This window comes from Sminthopsis crassicaudata, chromosome 3 (assembly GCF_048593235.1).
Source record: "Sminthopsis crassicaudata isolate SCR6 chromosome 3, ASM4859323v1, whole genome shotgun sequence".
Taxonomy (NCBI): domain Eukaryota; kingdom Metazoa; phylum Chordata; class Mammalia; order Dasyuromorphia; family Dasyuridae; genus Sminthopsis; species Sminthopsis crassicaudata.
Genome location: NC_133619.1, coordinates 619,065,205 through 619,084,112, shown reverse-complemented (window position 1 = coordinate 619,084,112; position 18,908 = coordinate 619,065,205). Strand labels below are relative to the sequence as shown.

The following is an 18,908-nucleotide window of genomic DNA, read 5'->3' as shown; positions in this document are numbered from 1 at the left end:
CAATATTTACTCAATAGAAAACAAAAGTAAGACTAATCAAACATAACAGTTACTAAATAGAACCTGGGTCATATTCTCTTACTAAAGCATGACATATGGAGAGAGAAACTTTTAGAAACTTTGAACAGTGGCAATGAGTAGAGAAACCTATGTACCTGGGGCAACAGACCTCTGGACCTCCAGGCCTTGATGTTATTGTTCCCTTCAGGAGCAATCTATATCATACAAAACTGCTTCTTTTCTGATTGTCATTGCTCTTCCACTTGACAAAGCTACTCTTCTTGCTTTCAAGCTAATGAATCAATGATAAACTCTTTTTGCTTCTAGCCTCTCTTAACAGGGTGCTGAGAAAAGTGTTACACTTTCATTGAAAAGTCAAAAGTTCTTCTTAAGGTAAAGAGGTGTCCCCCAACTTTCCCATCTGCAAATAGTTAGGATTGCATTTTGCCCAATCAGCTCTAAGAGTCTTCTCTCAACCAAAGCAAGCCTATCTTTCCCCTCTGTTTCTTTTTCTCTAATCAGAGAGAGTAAAAGGCAACACCAGAACCTTTCAGAAATTTTCCTCTTTCATTTGTAGATGGTAGCTGAAGAGCATAGGAGTAGGATTTGGCTCTCAATCAACAGTTTCCAGTCTTTTCCCATCTGATCAGCCAAGCAGTGGTCCTCCTCTAATCAGTAAATTCCCAGAAAAGCCACTAAAAACTCAGCTGTCTATGCTGAAGTCTCCTATATCTACTGTCCTTAATTTTTTATATCTCCTCTTTTACTCTGTTGATTTTCTTGGTTCTTCTGTTTATCTCATCCCTTGGGTTTCTTGACTCTTATACCTCCAATTAGAACCTTCTGGTGGTTAGTGATTTATCCATAACTCCTTGGTCTTCTTCAAGACTCATCTCAAATTCTACCTTAAGAGGCCATTTCTGGTTCCTTTAATGTTTGCTTCTTCCCTGTGGACTATTTACAATTTTCCCTGTCTATATCAAGTAGTATGTAATTATTTGCATATCATCTCCTTCATTAGTGTGGGCTCCTTCAGATCACTTTGTATTTTATATGTTCTTTGTATTCCCAAAACTAGAAGGATACTCAAAAAGAATTTAATAAATGTCAACTGCTGCTGCTAATGGTTATAACTATAAAGTAAAACTCAAGAAATCCATCTTTACATCAAAAATTAGCCCAACAGCCCTTATAAAATCTCCTCGTTGTTTCCAAATAGTTATTTGATTGAATTTATACTTTCATCAAGGCACAAACTCTAAACATCTAAAAACTGTCCCATGCCAATGAGTTAATGGACCACAATACTTGGCAGCTATGGTTACTCTTGTCAGTGCCCAGGGTTAAGACAGGACCTTGTCATCTGAGGCATAATTCCTTATCTGGTCCTCAGAACTACCTCACTGCCTCTAGAATCTGGCAGTGCTCATGTAGGAAGTGAGGATGTTTGGAATTTCTTTCCCTTCTTCTGTTTTGAATTCCTATGGCATTTTTAAATAAATGCTTGTTGAAAGATTTTCACAAATTGATGCTAAGCCAAACAAGCAGAACCAGGAAAACATTGTACACAATAACAGCAAGGATGTGAGATGATCTACTATGAAAGGTTTGGTGCTTTTCAGTAGTTCAGTGATCCAAAACAATCTCAATAAGCTTTGGGACAGAAAATACCATCTGCAACCAGAGAAAGAACTAAGGAGACTGAATGTAAATCTACACATGCTAGGTTCACTTCTTTTTTCTATTTTTTCCCCCTCTCCCATGGTTTTCCCCTTTTGTTTTGATTTTTCTCTCTCAACATGATTCATAAAGCAATGTGTATTAAAAATAAACAAATAAATTCAGAAAAAATGCTTGTTGACTACCTTTAAAACCCAGTTTAAGGGGCAGCTAGGTGGTACAGTGGATAGAGCACCAGCCCTGAAGTCAGGAGGACCTGAGTTCAAATCTGGTCTCAGACACTTAACACTTCTTAACTGTGTAACAGCTAAGTAACAACTAGGCAAGTCACTTAACCCCAATTGCCTCAGCAAAACAAAACAAAACAAACAACAAAAAAAATCTCAGTTCAAGTAACACTTTCCCTGATTCTCCACAAATCAGTTATTTTATTTTTTTGTATGCCTACCACTGGTACACAATGCCTGACATATAGTAGGAGCTTAATAAATGTTTGTAAATGGACTGATTTTTTTCTTAGACTTCTCATTACACATTATTTTGCACCTCAGGGCAACTAGATGACTCAGTGGATAGAATGCTAGGCCTGAAGTAAGGAGGCTCTGAGTTCAAATCCAGCTTCAGACACTCACTTACTATGTGATTCTAGGCAAGTCACTTTATCTCTGCCTCAAAGCACTGGAAAAGAAAATGGCAAACCATTCCAGTATCTTTGCCAAGAAAACCTCATGGATAGTTTTTGGTCTATGGGTCACAAAGAATCGGACACAAATGGACGGCAACAGCACCTTTATTATGTGATTCAATTATTTGTCTTGGTACCTTTTTTGTCTACTAGGTATAAGTTCTATAAAAGCAGGGATTAAATTTTAGCTGATTTTTAGTCTTCCTCAGGATAATGGATGCTCTGCTTGCACTAAATGCTTATAAATGTTTGTCGAATTGAATCAGATTGTTTCAATGTGGCTGTATACAACTGTAAGTGCTTTGCATAATATCTTATATTATTCTGATATCAATATTGTCCTATGAGGTGGGTTGGGGGGGATTTACCAAGAAAGACTCAGATTCACCAATCCTAAACTCCTACTATGTGCATACTACAAGGGAGATAGAAGAATTAGAGATCTGAGAGCTATTCCACATTCTTGTAAGGTCTTGAAATGATGGAGGGGAAGGCATGGAATTGATAAAGCTAAAGACAGATCCCAGACATCATTCATTCTCTTGATGGATATCTATTGCTAGTTTTAACTTGCTAGTTAGAGAAGCAGCAGAGCCTCTCAGGAAGACTGAATTTGTGTCCTGCCTTTAATACATCCTGGCTGCATGATTCTGGTAATCCTCTGAGGCTAACTTGCAGAAGGGCAAAAGAAAACAAATATTTATTAAAGGCCTACTAGGAGCAGGCATTGTGTTGAGTGCTTTACAAATATTATCTCAGTTGATCTTCACACAACCCTATACCGTATGTATTATTATTATCCTCATTTTACAGTTGAGGAAACTGAGGCACACAAATTACATGACTTGCCCAGGATTAGATAGCTAAGAAGTGAATGAGGCTACATTTGAATTCAGATCTTCCTGACTGTAGACTCAGTGCTCATCTAGCAGCCTCTAACAAATGAATGAATGAAAAATAAGTCAATTAACAATCATTATTCAATTCTTTTTTGTTTTAATCTCTGTATCTCCAGTGGTGATACAGTGCTTTGTTTCCCTACCCTAGTGTCTGGCATAATGGATGCTTAATATTAAATGCCTGTTGACTGATGGATTAATAGAAGAGATTTCCTTACTGGAAATTTCTTATACAAATAAAATCATAGTTCTGGTAAGGAAACAAAGTCAGTCTGTCTAAATTTTAAGACCCTTTACCTATATTAAGACCCTTGAACCTATTAAGTATTTACAACATCCAGGACACTAAAGTAAGTGCTGGAGGTGACACTAGGTCTGTGATTTCATTGACATGAAACTGGGAAGTCTTAACTATGTTAGTTTTCATCTTCTCTGCAATTTATAGACCCAGAGAGTTGCTTTGGTGCCTTGAGTGTTTAGGTGAATTGCCCAGAGTTACACAGCCAGGACATGTCAGAACCCAGGATTTCCTGGGACTGTGGCCAGCTCTTTAGCCATTATACAACTCTGAACTAAGGACAAAGACAAAATACAAAGCAATATATCACATCCCTTAAGTCTATCCTCCTATAGCTGGATTTCTGGCTTTTTGTCTCCAACCAAATCGTGCTATTTCCTGCAAAGGCATCTCTATCTTCCTGCCTTTAAACCTTGGAATATAGATGATTTCTTTCCCTGAAATGCCCTCCCCACCAAAAAAAAAAAAAAATTGCTCTTGTTGAGATATTCCATAGATTTCAAGTCTCAGCACAGATTGCCGTTTCTTCTGAGATACCCTCCCTGATTGCCAGGCCAGAAGCAATCTCTTCCTCCTCTGATCTCCTGTGATATTTCATTTTCCAATTCCCAGCATGCTACACTCCTCCCACCCCCATCCTCCAAAACTTCTGCTAATAGCTGATTCCAAAGCAGGAGAGGATTTTGAACTCCACTTTGGGGTTTCTAGATTATCTCTTAACCATACACAGCACCAGGAAGAATTGACTTCCTTTCGATCCCCTGGCCTTTCCATCACTGATCTGGTGGGAAACCATGGGGATTGGTGAATTCTGATTACAGACTCAGGTGCAGTGGTTAGGGAGCAGAAGTCCAAGGCAGCAGGGTGCTGTGAATGGGGTTTCCCTCCCGCTCCCCCAGCTGTATGACTCATGGGGGGAACACTCCTCCCTCCCTCCCCCCTTGAGGACAGTCACTACAGCTCGTCCTGGAAGCCAGCCAGATGCATGGGGAAGAGAGGAGCAGTGGGCGGGGCATTTTGCTGGTGCTTTACCCAGTGGGGTTGCTTCCGGACAGAATAAAGAAAAAAAAAAACCCCAAACCCAACACACACACATATACAAAAAACCCCTACTCACTCTGGGAAGGAAATTTGTGACATTTGGTGCCTGACTTAAACACTTGGCCTTCAGAGGCAGAATTTGCATGAAGCTTATTGGGATGGCGGCTTTGAGAGAAATAGGGAAGGGGGAGAGACCCTTCCTCTCTTCTCTCCTCCAAGGCCAGGTCAAGGTAGAAGGAGAAAAGAAAGGTTGGAAATTTGGGGTCCCCTTCCCTATTCCTGAACTCCATTCCCAAGAAAAATGGGACAAGGATCATGGGATTTTAAATTGGAAGAGACCTTAGAACTCATCTAATCTACAGACTTTTCACTTTTTTGTTCATTTTGTTATTGATGCATAAAAATAAAACACAGAGGGGTAGTTGGGCACATGGGCTCCAGGTAGCAACAACCCAGGAACATAAACTAAGCATATATGGGAGGAATTTTCTTGCAGGCCCCTTAATGGAGCACAGAACACGAATCTTCTATCAATGGCTCCTGTGTGCAATGCAAGGCTCTCTCTGCTTCACAATTCTATTTTTCTTTTCACAATAGGAATCTTCTACTACAGTTTAGTTTAACATCCTGATCATCCTGCTCACGTGGCGTGTTTATTAATGCTTTTTAGGCCAATGTGGGTATCTGTCTCTAGGGAGGAAGAGGCCATCATCTTGGTGGTAGTTAGACTTTCAACCTCTGACAAGATAGCATTTTTAAGTCTTGACTGAGTCTGTTTCTGGAGGCAGCTACTCTTAGGAGATAAGAAATCACCTTAGTTTAGAAGTCATAATAATTTTCCTTTTTTATTACTGCTTCCTGATCACAAAGAGAAGTCGTTTGGAAAAGTTTGTAGAGAATTGGCCTGAGTGGCAGGAAGAACTGGGTTCAATTCCTGTTTTTGACACGAATAAGCTGATTGAAGTAGGGAGGAAGATTTACATATTGCCAAGAGGACAGAGACAATTGAGATTCTTCTTCTGGCTTCTTATTTAAGAAATGTTAAAATTTTCACATTCTATGGGACACATTTTGGTCAGGTGAAGTTAATATTAACAGAAGACAGGCTTTTAGTTAACCAGAAGTTGCAAGAGGAATGAACTGAGCCCAGAATAATAAAAATTAAAAGAAAATAATATTAAGGCATGTTAATTTTTAGTATGGTAAATTCCCCTAGACATAACCCAGGTAAACATTGGTTCTTTAGGGAGTTATCAGTAACCTTTTAGTGTAAGGGAATCCCGAGACCAGAACGTTTGACAATATTCTGAAAAGGACAAAATATTATATTTCTTTGAAATCAATACATTTCAGAGCTGATATGGATCTGAGAACTCACTGAACCCAAGCAGTGTCTGAACAACTTTCTTTCACAGTTGCAAAATGCATTTCTTGGATAGAATACCAGCCCTGAAGCTGACAGGAGGACCTGAGTTCAAATCTGACCTTAGACACTTACTTCCTAGCTATGTGACCCTGACCAAGTCAATTAACCCCAATTGTCTCAGCAAAAGAGAAAAAATTAATAATAATAATAATGATAATAATAACAATAACATTTCTTTTCCCTTTGTTTAAAGACCTCCAAGAAGTAGGAAATTTGTTCTTTCTAAGACTGATCAAGGTAGCCTCAAATTGTTAGGAAGGATGTTCTGACATCAAAATGAAACCTGTCATTTTGCACCTTTCCCACTTTTGTTTCTACTTATGTCCTTCCTCTGGAGCCAAGAGGAATAAGTTTAATGTCCCTTCCATTTAACAGTCCTTCAGTTATTAACTATTGTGTTCCCCCTAAATCTTTTTTTCTTGACTGTTTAATCACTGATCCTCAGCTGATTTCAAGTGTTATTATTCAGGTGCCATTATTACATCCTCCTCAGCTGATTTCAAGTGTTATTATTCAGGTGCCATTATTACATCCTCTCCATATATGCTCCAGTTTGTTAGAATATTTTAAAAAATGGAACATCTAGTAGTCTGTATAGGGTCTGATGAGGATAGAGTCCAGCAGGACCAGCATTCTGGTGTTATAGAATACTGTTTTCTAAATTCATCCTAGGGCAGCTTTAGTTGTCTGGCTGACATCTCACACTATTGTTTCATGGTCAAGTATACAGTCTATTAAACCCCCCCAGGTGTTAAAGGTGATTGTTTTGAGCCCATTTACATTTATTCTTATTATATTTTATCTTGTTAGATTTTATCTATTTTTCTAATTCAATAATCAGCAAAATATGGCCTATGGACCAAATTCAGCCGACCTGAAGGATCAAATTTGGTTTGCTGCCTGTATTTGTATAGCTTAGAAGGCTCTCTCTCTCTCTCTCTCTCTGTCTCTCTCTCTCTGTCTCTCTCTCTCTGTCTCTCTCTCTCTCTGTCTCTCTGTCTCTCTCTGTCTCTCTCTCTCTCTCTCTCTCTGTCTCTGTCTCTGTCTCTCTCTCTCTCTCTCTCTCTCTATATATATATATATATACATATATATATATATTAGAAAAACAGGCAGCAGACTGAATTTGGCCCTTTTAATCCCTATTCTAGTTTATTGAGATCTTTATAAATCCTGACTACTGTCAGACATGCTATCTGTCCCTCCCAGCTTTAGTTCATCTGTATACTTGCTATGCACTGATTCAACCAAGGCACTGATAAAATTGCTGGTCAACACAGATCACTGGGTCATTCTTCTGGAGACCTCCCTCCAAGTCAGCATCAATCTATTCGTCACTATTTTCTGAGGCCTGTCATTCACTCAGTTCCAAATCTACCTGCTTCTACTCAAGTCAACTGGCATTTGATAAGCTGTTACTATGTGCCAGGCATTATGCTAAGAGCTAAAATATAAATACAATATTGGTTGTATCTTGTTTCTCCCATTGAATTGTAAGTTCCTTGAGAGCCTTTCTGCTGTCTTTAAAAATATATATATATATATATATATATTCCCCAGTTTTTAGCACAGTTTTGTGGCACATAGTAGGCTCTTAATAAGTGTTTATTGATTATTGAAAGACAGTTCTTGCCTTTAAGAAACTCACATTCTAGTGGAGAATAACACATATAAAGAGGGAAAGGGGGACTTATATTGGGGCATGGTAGAGAAAATTCCAGAGAGTTATAAATGTAACTTGGAGAGGAATGAAAATATTGGCCTGAGGCCTTAAAATGGAGGTTCTGGGAGGAACCAGGTGATCAAAGGCAGGGGTCATAGGCATTCAAGGCAATTCCAATGTGAGAAGCCCAGTTGTAGTGAGCTTCCAGGGCACAAAAGCTTTCCTCCAATAATATAACACTATTATTAACTATAAAATTCTCACAAAACTCCCCACTGGATGCAACACCTCTTCAGGTTGGCTGCTCAGCCTGTTTATCTGGACCACATTTCCCTGAATAATGCCATGAAATAATATTTTAATACCAATAACACTTTATCCCAATAATACCATGAAAACCTTTGTGAAATACTTTGTTAAAATATAGGTGAGTTATGTGTATATTATTTCCACAATCTACCAGCCTGGTAACTACCAAAGTAGATGACACTTGGTTAGCATGATCTGTTGTGATGATACCCAACCGGCACTTTTTAAGTTGTTTTTCCATTTCTTTATTTAGTGTTTTCAAATTTTGCCAGGAATTGAAATCAAACACACTGGCCTATGTTCAAAAAACATTTATTTTATTTTTAAAACATATATCTTAATCTTTAGTTTATTTTTTCTTTTTATTATTAAAGCTTTTTATTTTCAAAACATATGCATAGATAATTTTCAATATTCACTCCTGCAAAACTCTGTGTTCCAAATTTTCTCCCTCCATTTCCCTACCTTCTCCCCTAGGCAGCAAGCAATCCAATATATGTTTGACAAATACTTAACTATAATGTGTAGCTTGTAATCTTTCCTCATTTTTTTTTAATTGGGGCACTTCCCCTTTTCTGGTTCTGTACCATCTTTCTCATTCTCTGTGATCCTGCTTTCTAAGAATCTATTAAGTAGAATTTTATTGTTGAATACCTATCTTTTTTTCATTTATGTTTAAGCTCAGATTTTCAGTTTAGTTCATCTTGGACTATATCTTGCACTCCCTTGGTCTTCAGAACACATTATTCCATCCTTTGCTGAAGAATAATTTTGTATTATTCAAATTTCCTTCCCTTTGTATTTGAAAATCTTTCAAAAGAAAAGAAAAGAAAAGAAAATCTTTCTTTGGTTACTTGCAGAACTTCTTATTTTTTAAAAGGAATTTTTAAATTTAGCCATTGTGTGTTTGGGGTTCTTCCACTTTGTATTTTGGTTTCGATGTTCGTTGGTAGTCAAATAGAAAAATGGTTTGGAAAGGGAAAAGACCTGAGGCAATCAGGCACCAGTCTAAGCATGAGTTATGGAAGATCTAAACCAGTATTGTGGCAATATCAGAGGAGAGAAATGGGGAATGTTTGAGAAATATTGCAGAGATAAAAATTGGCAATAGATTAGATATGGAGAGTGAAAGATAATGATGAGTCTAGGCTGTGAGTCTGAGGAAGTGGGAGGATGGTGTTGGTCTTTTCATGAATAGGCAGGAGGTGGGAAGGGTTTTGGCAGAAAGATAATGAATTTCATCCCGGACATACTGGATTTAAGAAGTCCCTTTGAGATATCTGAAAGGCAATGGAGATATGAGATTGGAGGTTAACGGAGAGAGTAGGGGAAGATAGGAGAATCATCTGCAGACAAGGTGATTACATTCATGGAAACTGAAGAAGTCACCAAGTGAGGTAGTATAGAAGAAGAGAAAAGAATCTGTGGTTAAAGGGTATGATCTGGAGGAAGATCCAGGAAAGGAGACAGAGAAGTGTCAGAGAGGTAGGAGGAGAACCAAGAGGAAGTGGTGGCCTGAAGACCTGAGATGGCCTCTGAAATCTCTTCTAATTCTAAATCATTTTTCCTTTTTTATAGATAAGGAAATGTGAGATTTTGGGAGATCAAGTGACTTGTTTAGAGTCCCATGATCAGGGACAGACTCATGCTTGGGGACCTTCGAGCTTTTTTCTTCAAATCCACCCCTGCTCTGCCGATCCGCAAACACTTAGAACAACTCTGTTTTCCCTTCTAGATCAGGTGCCTCGAAAGTCATGTCCCCAAGGGCCTCAAGACTGCAGAAAGAAGTGTGATCCAGACCATTACTTGGAAGATAAGCGGAAATCCCGCTGCCTGGCCTGTGTTAGCTGCTCAGAAGGTACTACTGGCCTTACAACTAGCCATGTGTTTGTTCCTTCTTCACCTATGAAGGGATTGTGAGTGTGTGTGTGTATGTAAGTGTATGTATGTGTGTATGAATGTGTGATTGTGTGAATATAAATGTGCATAAGTCTTATGTTTGCGAGTGTATGTATGTGTATGAGTGTATTTGTGAATATGTGTATGAGTGTGCATATATATGGAAGAGAATACAGATGACCAGGAGAGAGAGAGGGAGAGAGAGAGAGAGAGAGCCTTGCTCATTGGGAGCTAGCTGGTCAGGTCCTCTGAGCCAGCCTTTATACTCTCATCATTATAGTCCACAGAGAGTCAAGTCTTTTTTTCGTGTTTTATTGATATATGTTTTTTTAGATCACTGACTTTTCAATATCCCATCATGCCTGTAGAGCCCTTTCATCACAAAGAAACACAGTTTAGCAAATCAGAGTCACAAAGCAGCTGCCACTGACAGCATATGCAGCCTTCTGCATCCATAGTCCCTCTTCCCCCCCTTCCCCACCCCTGTACTGAGAACTGACAAGCATGTTTCATCACTAATGATTTGGAACTAATGTTAGACATTGTGTAGAATCTGAAGGGAGATATATGCTTTTCATGTATACTATTATAGAAAAAACCAGGGGATGGATAGAATAGAGTTCAAGGCTTGGAGCCAAGAATATCTGTCCTTAGATCCAGCCCCATTTATTAGTTGTGTGACCCCGGTTCTGTCCCTTAACCTCTGTTTTCCTGTTTTGTCAATGGCAAAATAGAATAATTGTACCTATCTCTCAGGGTTGTTGTAAAGAGCAAATGAGATAAAGTTCTTGGCACAGTGCCTGGCACATAGTAGGTATTATAGAAATGCTTATTCCCTTCCCCTCCCATCTGTAGTTTCTGTCTGTATATTGTTCTCCCAGTTCTATTTTCTTCATTATATAGCAATTAGGCATCCAGACAGGTTTCTCCTAAAGTTCTCCTCTGACAGTTCATCACAGCATGGACATGATCCTGGGATCACAAAGTCCATGTCACCAGAAAAAAAAGGCACGTGACCTGGCATATAAGTGTTGTTGAGTCATATCGGACACTTCATGATCCCATCAAGGGTTTTCTTGGTAGAGATGCTGCAGTGATTTGCTATTTCCTTCTCCAGCTCATTTTACAGATGAAGAAACTGAGGTAAACAGGGGGAAGTGACTTGACCAGGGTCATATAGCTAGTGACTATCTGAGCCTGGATATGAACTCATGATGAGTCTTCCTGACTCCAAGTCCAGCATGCTATCTTAGACGAGGACAAGCTAGCTGCTTGTGTCTTATTTACATAGTAGGGATAGAATAAATATTTGTTGAATGAATAATGAATCTGGATAAAGAGCCTTTGAGTGGGGATCCAATAGAATTATAGAATTTCAGGAATGGATCTCAGATTCCACCTCCCTGAAGGAAAAAAATCTCTTTTCTATATTCCCAATAAGTGATTGACCAGACAAAGCCTTCTAGCTTAGGGTAGACCAATGTACTACCTAAAGAAGAAATTCATGTTCCTTTAGCATAATTTTAATTGTGAGGATTTTTTCCCCCTTATTCCTAAAACCTAAAAGCATTCCTAAATGTTTATCATTGACCAACATGTATGGCTGAAAACATGGTGGTCAGAAAAAGTGATACAAGGACACTCTCAACGTCTCTCTTTAGAATTGGTTGTATGGGGCCGCTAGGTGGCGCAGTGGAGAGAGCACCAGCCTTGAATTCAGGAGGACCCGAGTTCAAATCTGGTCTCAGACACTTAACACTTCCTGGCTTTGTGACCCTGGGCAAGTCACTTACCCCAATTGCCTCAGGAAAAAAAAATCATCTAGAATTGATTATATGGCACAGGACTGCCCAGGTTGGCAGTCCTCATCAGAGAAGGTCCTGTGCTCTCTGAACAAAGCAGATTTTGAATTAGGTCAGAAGAAACACAAGATAGGAAAAATTAGAGGAGCACCCCACATGTTCATAGGGACTATTTGTGTCCAACCTGTGGCAGAGCATCCTGAGTTTATACTGGTCTGATCAGCCACAGTCGGACACACTGTAACTCAACTCTAACGTAGTGATGTCTTTATCCATGTAGTCCAACCCCCTGACTCTTCAAGAATAAAGGACGACATCCAACCAACAAATGTCATTGCCACTCTTATACACTCTTCTTGGTTTTCCTCTCTGAGACCAAACCAAATATGTCTAATCTCTCTTCCAATGGACAACCCTTAAACATTAAATAATAAGAAATAGCATTTAAAGAAGGCTTTAGGGTTGGCCAAGCACTTTACATATGTTATCTCATTCAAAACCTTTGAATAAAGCAATCTGTTCCCCACCATCACCCATGACTTATCTCTACCAAACTGAACACCCCCAGCCCTTTGCCACTCTCCCTGCTTCTCTCTGGACAGTCTCCAGTAGATACACGGCCTTCCTAAAATGAGATGCCCTAAGCTGTTAAGGAGATGAAGGAACCAATAGAACTGAACACTGTGCTCTAGGTGTGGTCTGCCCACGTGAGCAGAGCATTTTCACTTCCCTAGGAGTAGATACTCTTCCTCTCAGAATAAATCCAAAGAGTACTTCCTCTTTTTCAACCTTCATTATCATTCTTCTGACTTATTCTGTGATCCTAGCTGTATAATGGACAGCACAGCTGTGTTAGAAATGAATGTATTTTTGAAGTGAGTGGAGGAAAACTTTATTATGTTTCCTGTAAGAAGTGAGCACCATGTCCCTTTGAGGGAGCATAAACACAATTTACAGCAGTTATATTCCATAACTTTGCCTTGACTCGTCATTCCCTCCCCAGAATTTTCACTGGAGGAGACCCTTTCAAAATCTAATATTTCATGACACTCCTGGATATGTTTCTCCCTCCCCTCGCCACATCATCATATGTTCAAAAATGGTGGCTGTCTCCTCCTTAAGGGAGGAGAAGGTAACATGCATGAGGCTTATTATGTCTTCTCAATGAAAACTTTTGCTTGGTTGGGTCATAAACCACATCATTTGCACTCAACCGGCCCTGGCAGTTACTTCTGTTGACTTAAGACATCCTGTAATTCTCTTCAGTCAGGATGTACTGACCCTAAAATTGATGTCGCATTGTTTTTAACCATGGCAATGGAGAGGGAGGCTGTGAGACTCTGAAACTTTTCTTTTCTTTTTTTTTTTTTTCCTGAGGCTGGGGTTAAGTGACTTGCCCAGGGTCACACAGCTAGGAAGTGTTAAGTGTCTGAGATCACATTTGAACTCGGGTCCTTCTGAATTCAAGGCTGGTGCTCTATCCACTGCGCCCCCTAGCTGCCCCAACTCTGAAACTTTTCAACTGTGAAAAAAGAACCTTACAATTTTACTTCTCACACCCGTCAATGGAGGACCAACCCAGATAAACCGGGGTGGGAGGTTGTTATTTTTTGGGGGGTGGGCAATGATAACTTATGGAGAGAAGTGGCTACTAAAAACATGGAGAAGCTGTGATTTGTGAGTCAGGGTAAGCAGAAGTAGCACCTATGTTGATGAAATCATGGATCTTTGGAAATATTGAGGAAGCGTTTGTTAGATTGGTATATTTCAGAGCACATTCAGTCTATTCATCTATCCATTCGTCCATCCATTCATTTTATGATTCATTCATTTCACAAACATACCTATGGCCTACCATATTCGACCCTCTATCAGGAGGGTACAGAAATGAATAAGACATGTTCCTACCCTTAAAGAGCTTATAATTAGTAGAGGAAATCATACTTGAAAGACCAATCATTACAGTGCAAAGCAAAATAGAATGAGGGTTTTTTTTGTTTGTTTTTTGTTTTTTAGGAAATACAGAGTACTCTAATATCCGACAAAGGAGAGGTCCATCCAGCCTTGCTCAGGATGGAGAGCATAAATTTAAATTTGGAGGGACCTTTGAGGCCATGTAGCCCAACCCCCTGACTTTACACATGAAAAAACTGAAAGATCAGAGTAGTATCTTCTTGGTATCACACAAGTACTGTCAGAATCAGGAGTTGGAACAAGACCTTCCTAACTCCAAGTCTAGCTTTCCACTATACCATATAACTTATAGGGAAAGTTTTTCCCACTTCTCAAACTTTCCTCCAATGCAATCCAGTTCAATAAGCATCGATTCAGTGCCTGCTAGGTACAAGACAGTGCTAAGAGCTAGATATGCAAAGATAAAATAAAAAAAAAAACTGTTCCTATTCACATGGAGCTTATATTTCACTGAAATTGCCCCTCTGAAAAATACAGGCTGCCCTCAGGCCTGAGATTTCTCCACTCTTATGGTCTCTTTGTATCTATTCTCAAATTCTGTTGCTTCCCTCTGCTCTTCCTTTAAGCTCTATTGGATTGTACTTGAATGGTTTCTCCTTTCCAGGTGACCTTGTGGAAAAGAATCCGTGTACCTGGAACTCCCCTCGGGTCTGTAAATGCCAGGATGGTATGTTCTGTGCCACAGCAGTCAGGTTCACCTGTGCCCGCTGTGTGAAACACTCCCTGTGCCCACCAGAAGCCAGAGTCAAACACCAAGGTAGGGAATTTCCATCTCCCCGTCTTCTAACCTGCAGCCTTCCTCCTTTTCCCTACCAAGATTCCCCCCCCAGTGCCTTTGAAGTGAATGACCTCTAGCTCATAAGTCTACTTGAACAGTCATTTGTCACCCTTTTGTACAATTGAGTTGGATGATGGATAGAATAAACACTTCTTCAAAATGAGGTAAGAAGGATGTGTCTAGGCAGTCACTTGGGAGTTTCACTCTTTTGTAAATTGGTTGGATGATGGATAGAATAAATACTCAAAAAACAGAGTAAAAAGGGTGAGGCTCTCTCTCTTTTTTTTTTTTTTTTCTTTAAGAATGTTGGGTTGTTAATTATTCTTTCTGCTGAGAATCACAGATGTAGAGCTGAGTCTCAAGGATCATCTAATTCAACTTTTGCAAATGAGGAAGCCCAGAGAATTAAAGAATTTGCCCAAGATCACACAATTTAAAATGTGACACAACAAATATTTGAACTCAACTCTTTTTTTGGAGGGGAGAGGAAGGAAGTAGGTTCCATAATTGTGAGTTCATCTATATAGAAAACACTTATGGAGGAAACATTCTTCATCAATGTAGATTGGTGACTTGCCCAGAGTCACACAGGCAGGGCTTGAATTCATTTCTTCCTGATTTCTCTAACCATTACACTATACTGCTTTTTCAATCAACCAATCCATCCATCCAAGCAAGCATTTATTACCAATGTATTACCTCTCTTGTTAGAATGTAGATTCTTGAATGCAAACACAGTTTCACTTTTGTCTCTGTCCCCAGCACTTAGCACTATCCTTACCCTCAAGGGTCTAATCGAAGAGACTATATATCTATATCTAGATAAATATATAGATATAGATAGTACATCTAGAGATATAATTATAATGTATCACACTATAAACATTATATAATATATATATGGTATATTATACATATGTAGCTTTTAAAGATTTACAGAGTGTTATAATTTTGTCTCACTTGATCCTCACCACTTTGTGGGAAAGATTCTGTTATCATTATATGAGAACTGAGGGCAGGTAATCGACTTGCCCAGAGGATCATAGCTAGCATCTAAGACAGAATCTGAATTTGCCTTTCTGACTCCCAGGCCAGTGTTCTGGTCCTCTACTACCCAGGTACCTCAGAGTCAATATCTATAAGAGATGTACAAAGTAGATAGAAGAGTGAGACTTAGCAGCTAGGGACAGGGAGGGTCTCTTGAAGTGGGCAGCACTTAGAGCTGAGGCTTAACGCAACCAGGCATTCCAAGAAACAGAGGCATTGAGGACAGGAAGTGTAAAGTCATGGAGATGGAAAATGGAGTATTGTGTTGGAGCAACAATATATTGTTGGGTATAACTCAACCGTAGAGTGCATGTAAAGGAATAATGGAAGAGATTGGAAAAGTAGGGACTAGATTCAGAAAAGTTTTAAACACCAGAACAGGGAGTTTTATATCTAATTATATCTAGGGATAATACAGAGCCACTGAAATTTATTGTGTGGAGAGGGAGATAGGGTCAGACTTAATATGTTAAGAAAATCACTTAAACTTTGACGATGGTTAGGGAAGGGAGCGGAGGGTTTTTAAGCAGGTACACCAAGAGGCATTGCAGCAGTCTAGATAAAAGGAGATGAAAGCCTCAACCAGGGTCATGGCTGTCTAAGAGAAATGATTAGATTTGACAGCTGATTGGATATTGGGAGGAGAGAGAGAGAGGGAGTGACAGACAGAGATGGTGACAGAGAAAGAGACAAAGTAAGAGAAAGAGACAGAGACAGAGAAGAATAAGAGAGACAAAAAAGAAATAGAGAGAGAGACATTGAGAGTGATACTGGAGTCATGATACTGCGTTAGTGGGAGAATGATGGTGCTCTCAATAGTACTTGGGAAATGTGGAAGAGGAAAAGGTTTGGGAGGAAAGATGATGGATTGTTTTGGACGTGTTGACTGTTCTGGCACATAAAGTTTGGAATGGATCCTAGGCAAGTTTGGATATCGGACCAGAACTCAGGAGACTTGTCTCTTGTATTTAGATTTCAATTACCTCATAATGTAAAAATGACAGACTTGGATAATGTGACTTTCGGTAGCCTTTTAGACTTCTAAGCTCCATGTCTATGAATATGAAAATATAAACTAGCTATTCACATGAGACATTGGGGAGAGAGTACTAATAAGTAGGGGAATCAGAGAAGACTGCCTGGAGGAGGTGGTAGCTGAGTTGAGTTTTGAAGGAAGTGCTCCCCCCAATCCTTTAGATTTCAGGTAGATTACTATATTGTTGCTATATATAACATATTAGTAGAAGAGGGGAATGAAGTATAATGGCGGAACACACTTTAGGATGTGTTCTAAAGGTTCTGGGAATGCAAGTTTCTTGAGGACAGGAACTGTTTTCATTTTTGTCTCTTTTTCTTAGTGCCCATCACATACAAATGCTTAAATGTCCATTGAATGAAAAATGGGCCAAAAAATGTTCCAGAAGCTGGGAGATACATGGGAAATGTTAAGACTATCCTCTTAACTGACTGGAAATAAACAAGAAAAAGACAACTTGATCAAGGGGTTCTGTACCAGACTTGGGGGTATGAGGTTCTAGTTTTTTTTTCTCATTTGCTGAGTCTTTGATAGAATCCTTCCATTCTTAGGGACAAGGTGGAGAGATGTCCCTTAGACAATAGCACAGAACTGCATGAGTGATGATGTCACATTGGAAGAAGTCTCTAGAGCACTGTCCCAAAGAGCTGCACGAGCCTCTGCTGTTTAACATTTTCCTTTATGTTAAGCACAGAAGGGTAGAGAGAGCATGGGTCTAAGGGTTAGAAAACATGGGTCCAAGCCCCATCTTTGACCTCTCCTACCTCTGTGATTTTGGACAAATTGCCTAACCACTTAGTGCCCCGGGTAACTCTAAGATGAGAAGTCCCAAATATATTGGCAATATTCATCGGTCAAAAGTTTCTCTTACTGATGGGATCACAAATCTAGGTTTCCTCTGCCTCCACCCAAGATAACTTAGATATAAAGGTATAGACCAGTGGTCCTCAAACTTTTTAAATAGGGGGCCAGTTCTCTGTCCCTCAGACTGTGGGAGGGCCGGAATATAGTAAAAACAAAAGCTCACACTCTGTCTCCGCCCCTCAGCCCATTTGCCATAACCCGGCGGGCGCATAAACGTCTTCAATGGGCCACATGTGGCCTGCGGGACGTAGTTTAAGAATCCTTGGTCTAGATAGTATGCTTATCAGATTTACAGATGACACAGATATGGGAAAGACAGTGAACACTAACACTGGATGACAGATCCAAAATTCATCTTGATAGGTTAGAACTTCAGACCCAACTAATAAAATAAAATTTAGTAGGCACAAATGCAAAGTCCAATTATGTGATATGGGTCCAAAAAATTAATTCCTAAATATAAGTTCAACTGAGGCTTACCTAGGCAACTTCTGGTATTAAATGCATCTGGAGTTTTCTTTGGTTGTGAGCTCGTTTTACTGAGTGATATGATAGTTGAGAACGTTTTGTTGCCTTTAGAGAATCATATAAGGGACTTTATAGTCCTTCTGTTCTTTTCTGTGGTCAGATATCAGGAACATTATGTTCAATGGGGGACATCATGTTTTAAGAAGGACTTTAATAAGCTCTGATAAGAACTGGTCGAAAGAATTAGGAATATTAAGCCTGGAAAAGACTCAGAGAAGGATGTTTATGTGAGATAGAGAATGGGAGATGGGGCAAGAAAAGAGAAAGAGTAGTTTTCTTCATGTTCATAAAAGGCTAAGATGTAAAGGAAAGATTAGATTTGTTCTGCTCAGCCCGCAAGGGGCAGATCAAGAGTTACAAAAAGGTGTATTTAGGCTAGATATGAGGAAAAATTCCCTGATAGTGGGAGTTGTCCCAAAGTTTAATGACTTTAGGAGGTAGTAGGTTTCTGTTCCTTGGAAGTCTTCAAACAAAGGCTGAAAGACCCCTCATAGAGGATTTTTATAAAAACATTATTGATCGGGTGAGATTATACAGCCTCAGTCACTTTCAGAATTTGAAGTTCTGAGACTCTGTTTGGTGCTTGGTGATCATTAGCCTTACTTGGACTTTCCCTGTCTGAGGAAAGAAAATGGACAGGTCTTTCATGGGTGATAGTATCATCAGGTCAGTACACTGAATTTCTGTGGGACTTCTTCTTTCTTTACACCCCCCCCCACCTATAATATCTGGAAAGCCCTTTAGAATTTCCCCTACAGAAGGAACTACCACATGAGCTTTATCTGGCATCTGAAAAATGGATTGATAAACCAGAAAGAAGCAAGGTGATAAAGGGATGGAGGTGTCTTGTTCCAACTCTAAACTCTTTGGGGACAGAACTTATTTATCATCCTCTTCATTTCTTTCCTAAAAAACAATGGAGTACAACAGATGAAATCACAAGACTCTTAGAATGGGAAGGAGTTAGAATGTGCATAAT

General features: G+C 39.4%; 1 protein-coding gene across 4 annotated transcripts in view; it reads left to right on the top strand.

Annotated features, from left to right (window-relative positions):
- The window catches only part of TNFRSF8 (TNF receptor superfamily member 8), an 81,725-nt gene that overhangs the window by 32,842 nt on the left and 29,975 nt on the right, over positions 1-18,908 (top strand). For all 4 annotated transcript variants that reach the window (XM_074306238.1, XM_074306236.1, XM_074306235.1 and 1 more), the window contains exons 3-4: positions 9,737-9,859; positions 14,281-14,433. In XM_074306238.1, coding sequence (XP_074162339.1) covers positions 9,737-9,859; positions 14,281-14,433 — 276 coding nt within the window. The remainder of the gene's footprint in view (positions 1-9,736; positions 9,860-14,280; positions 14,434-18,908) is intronic.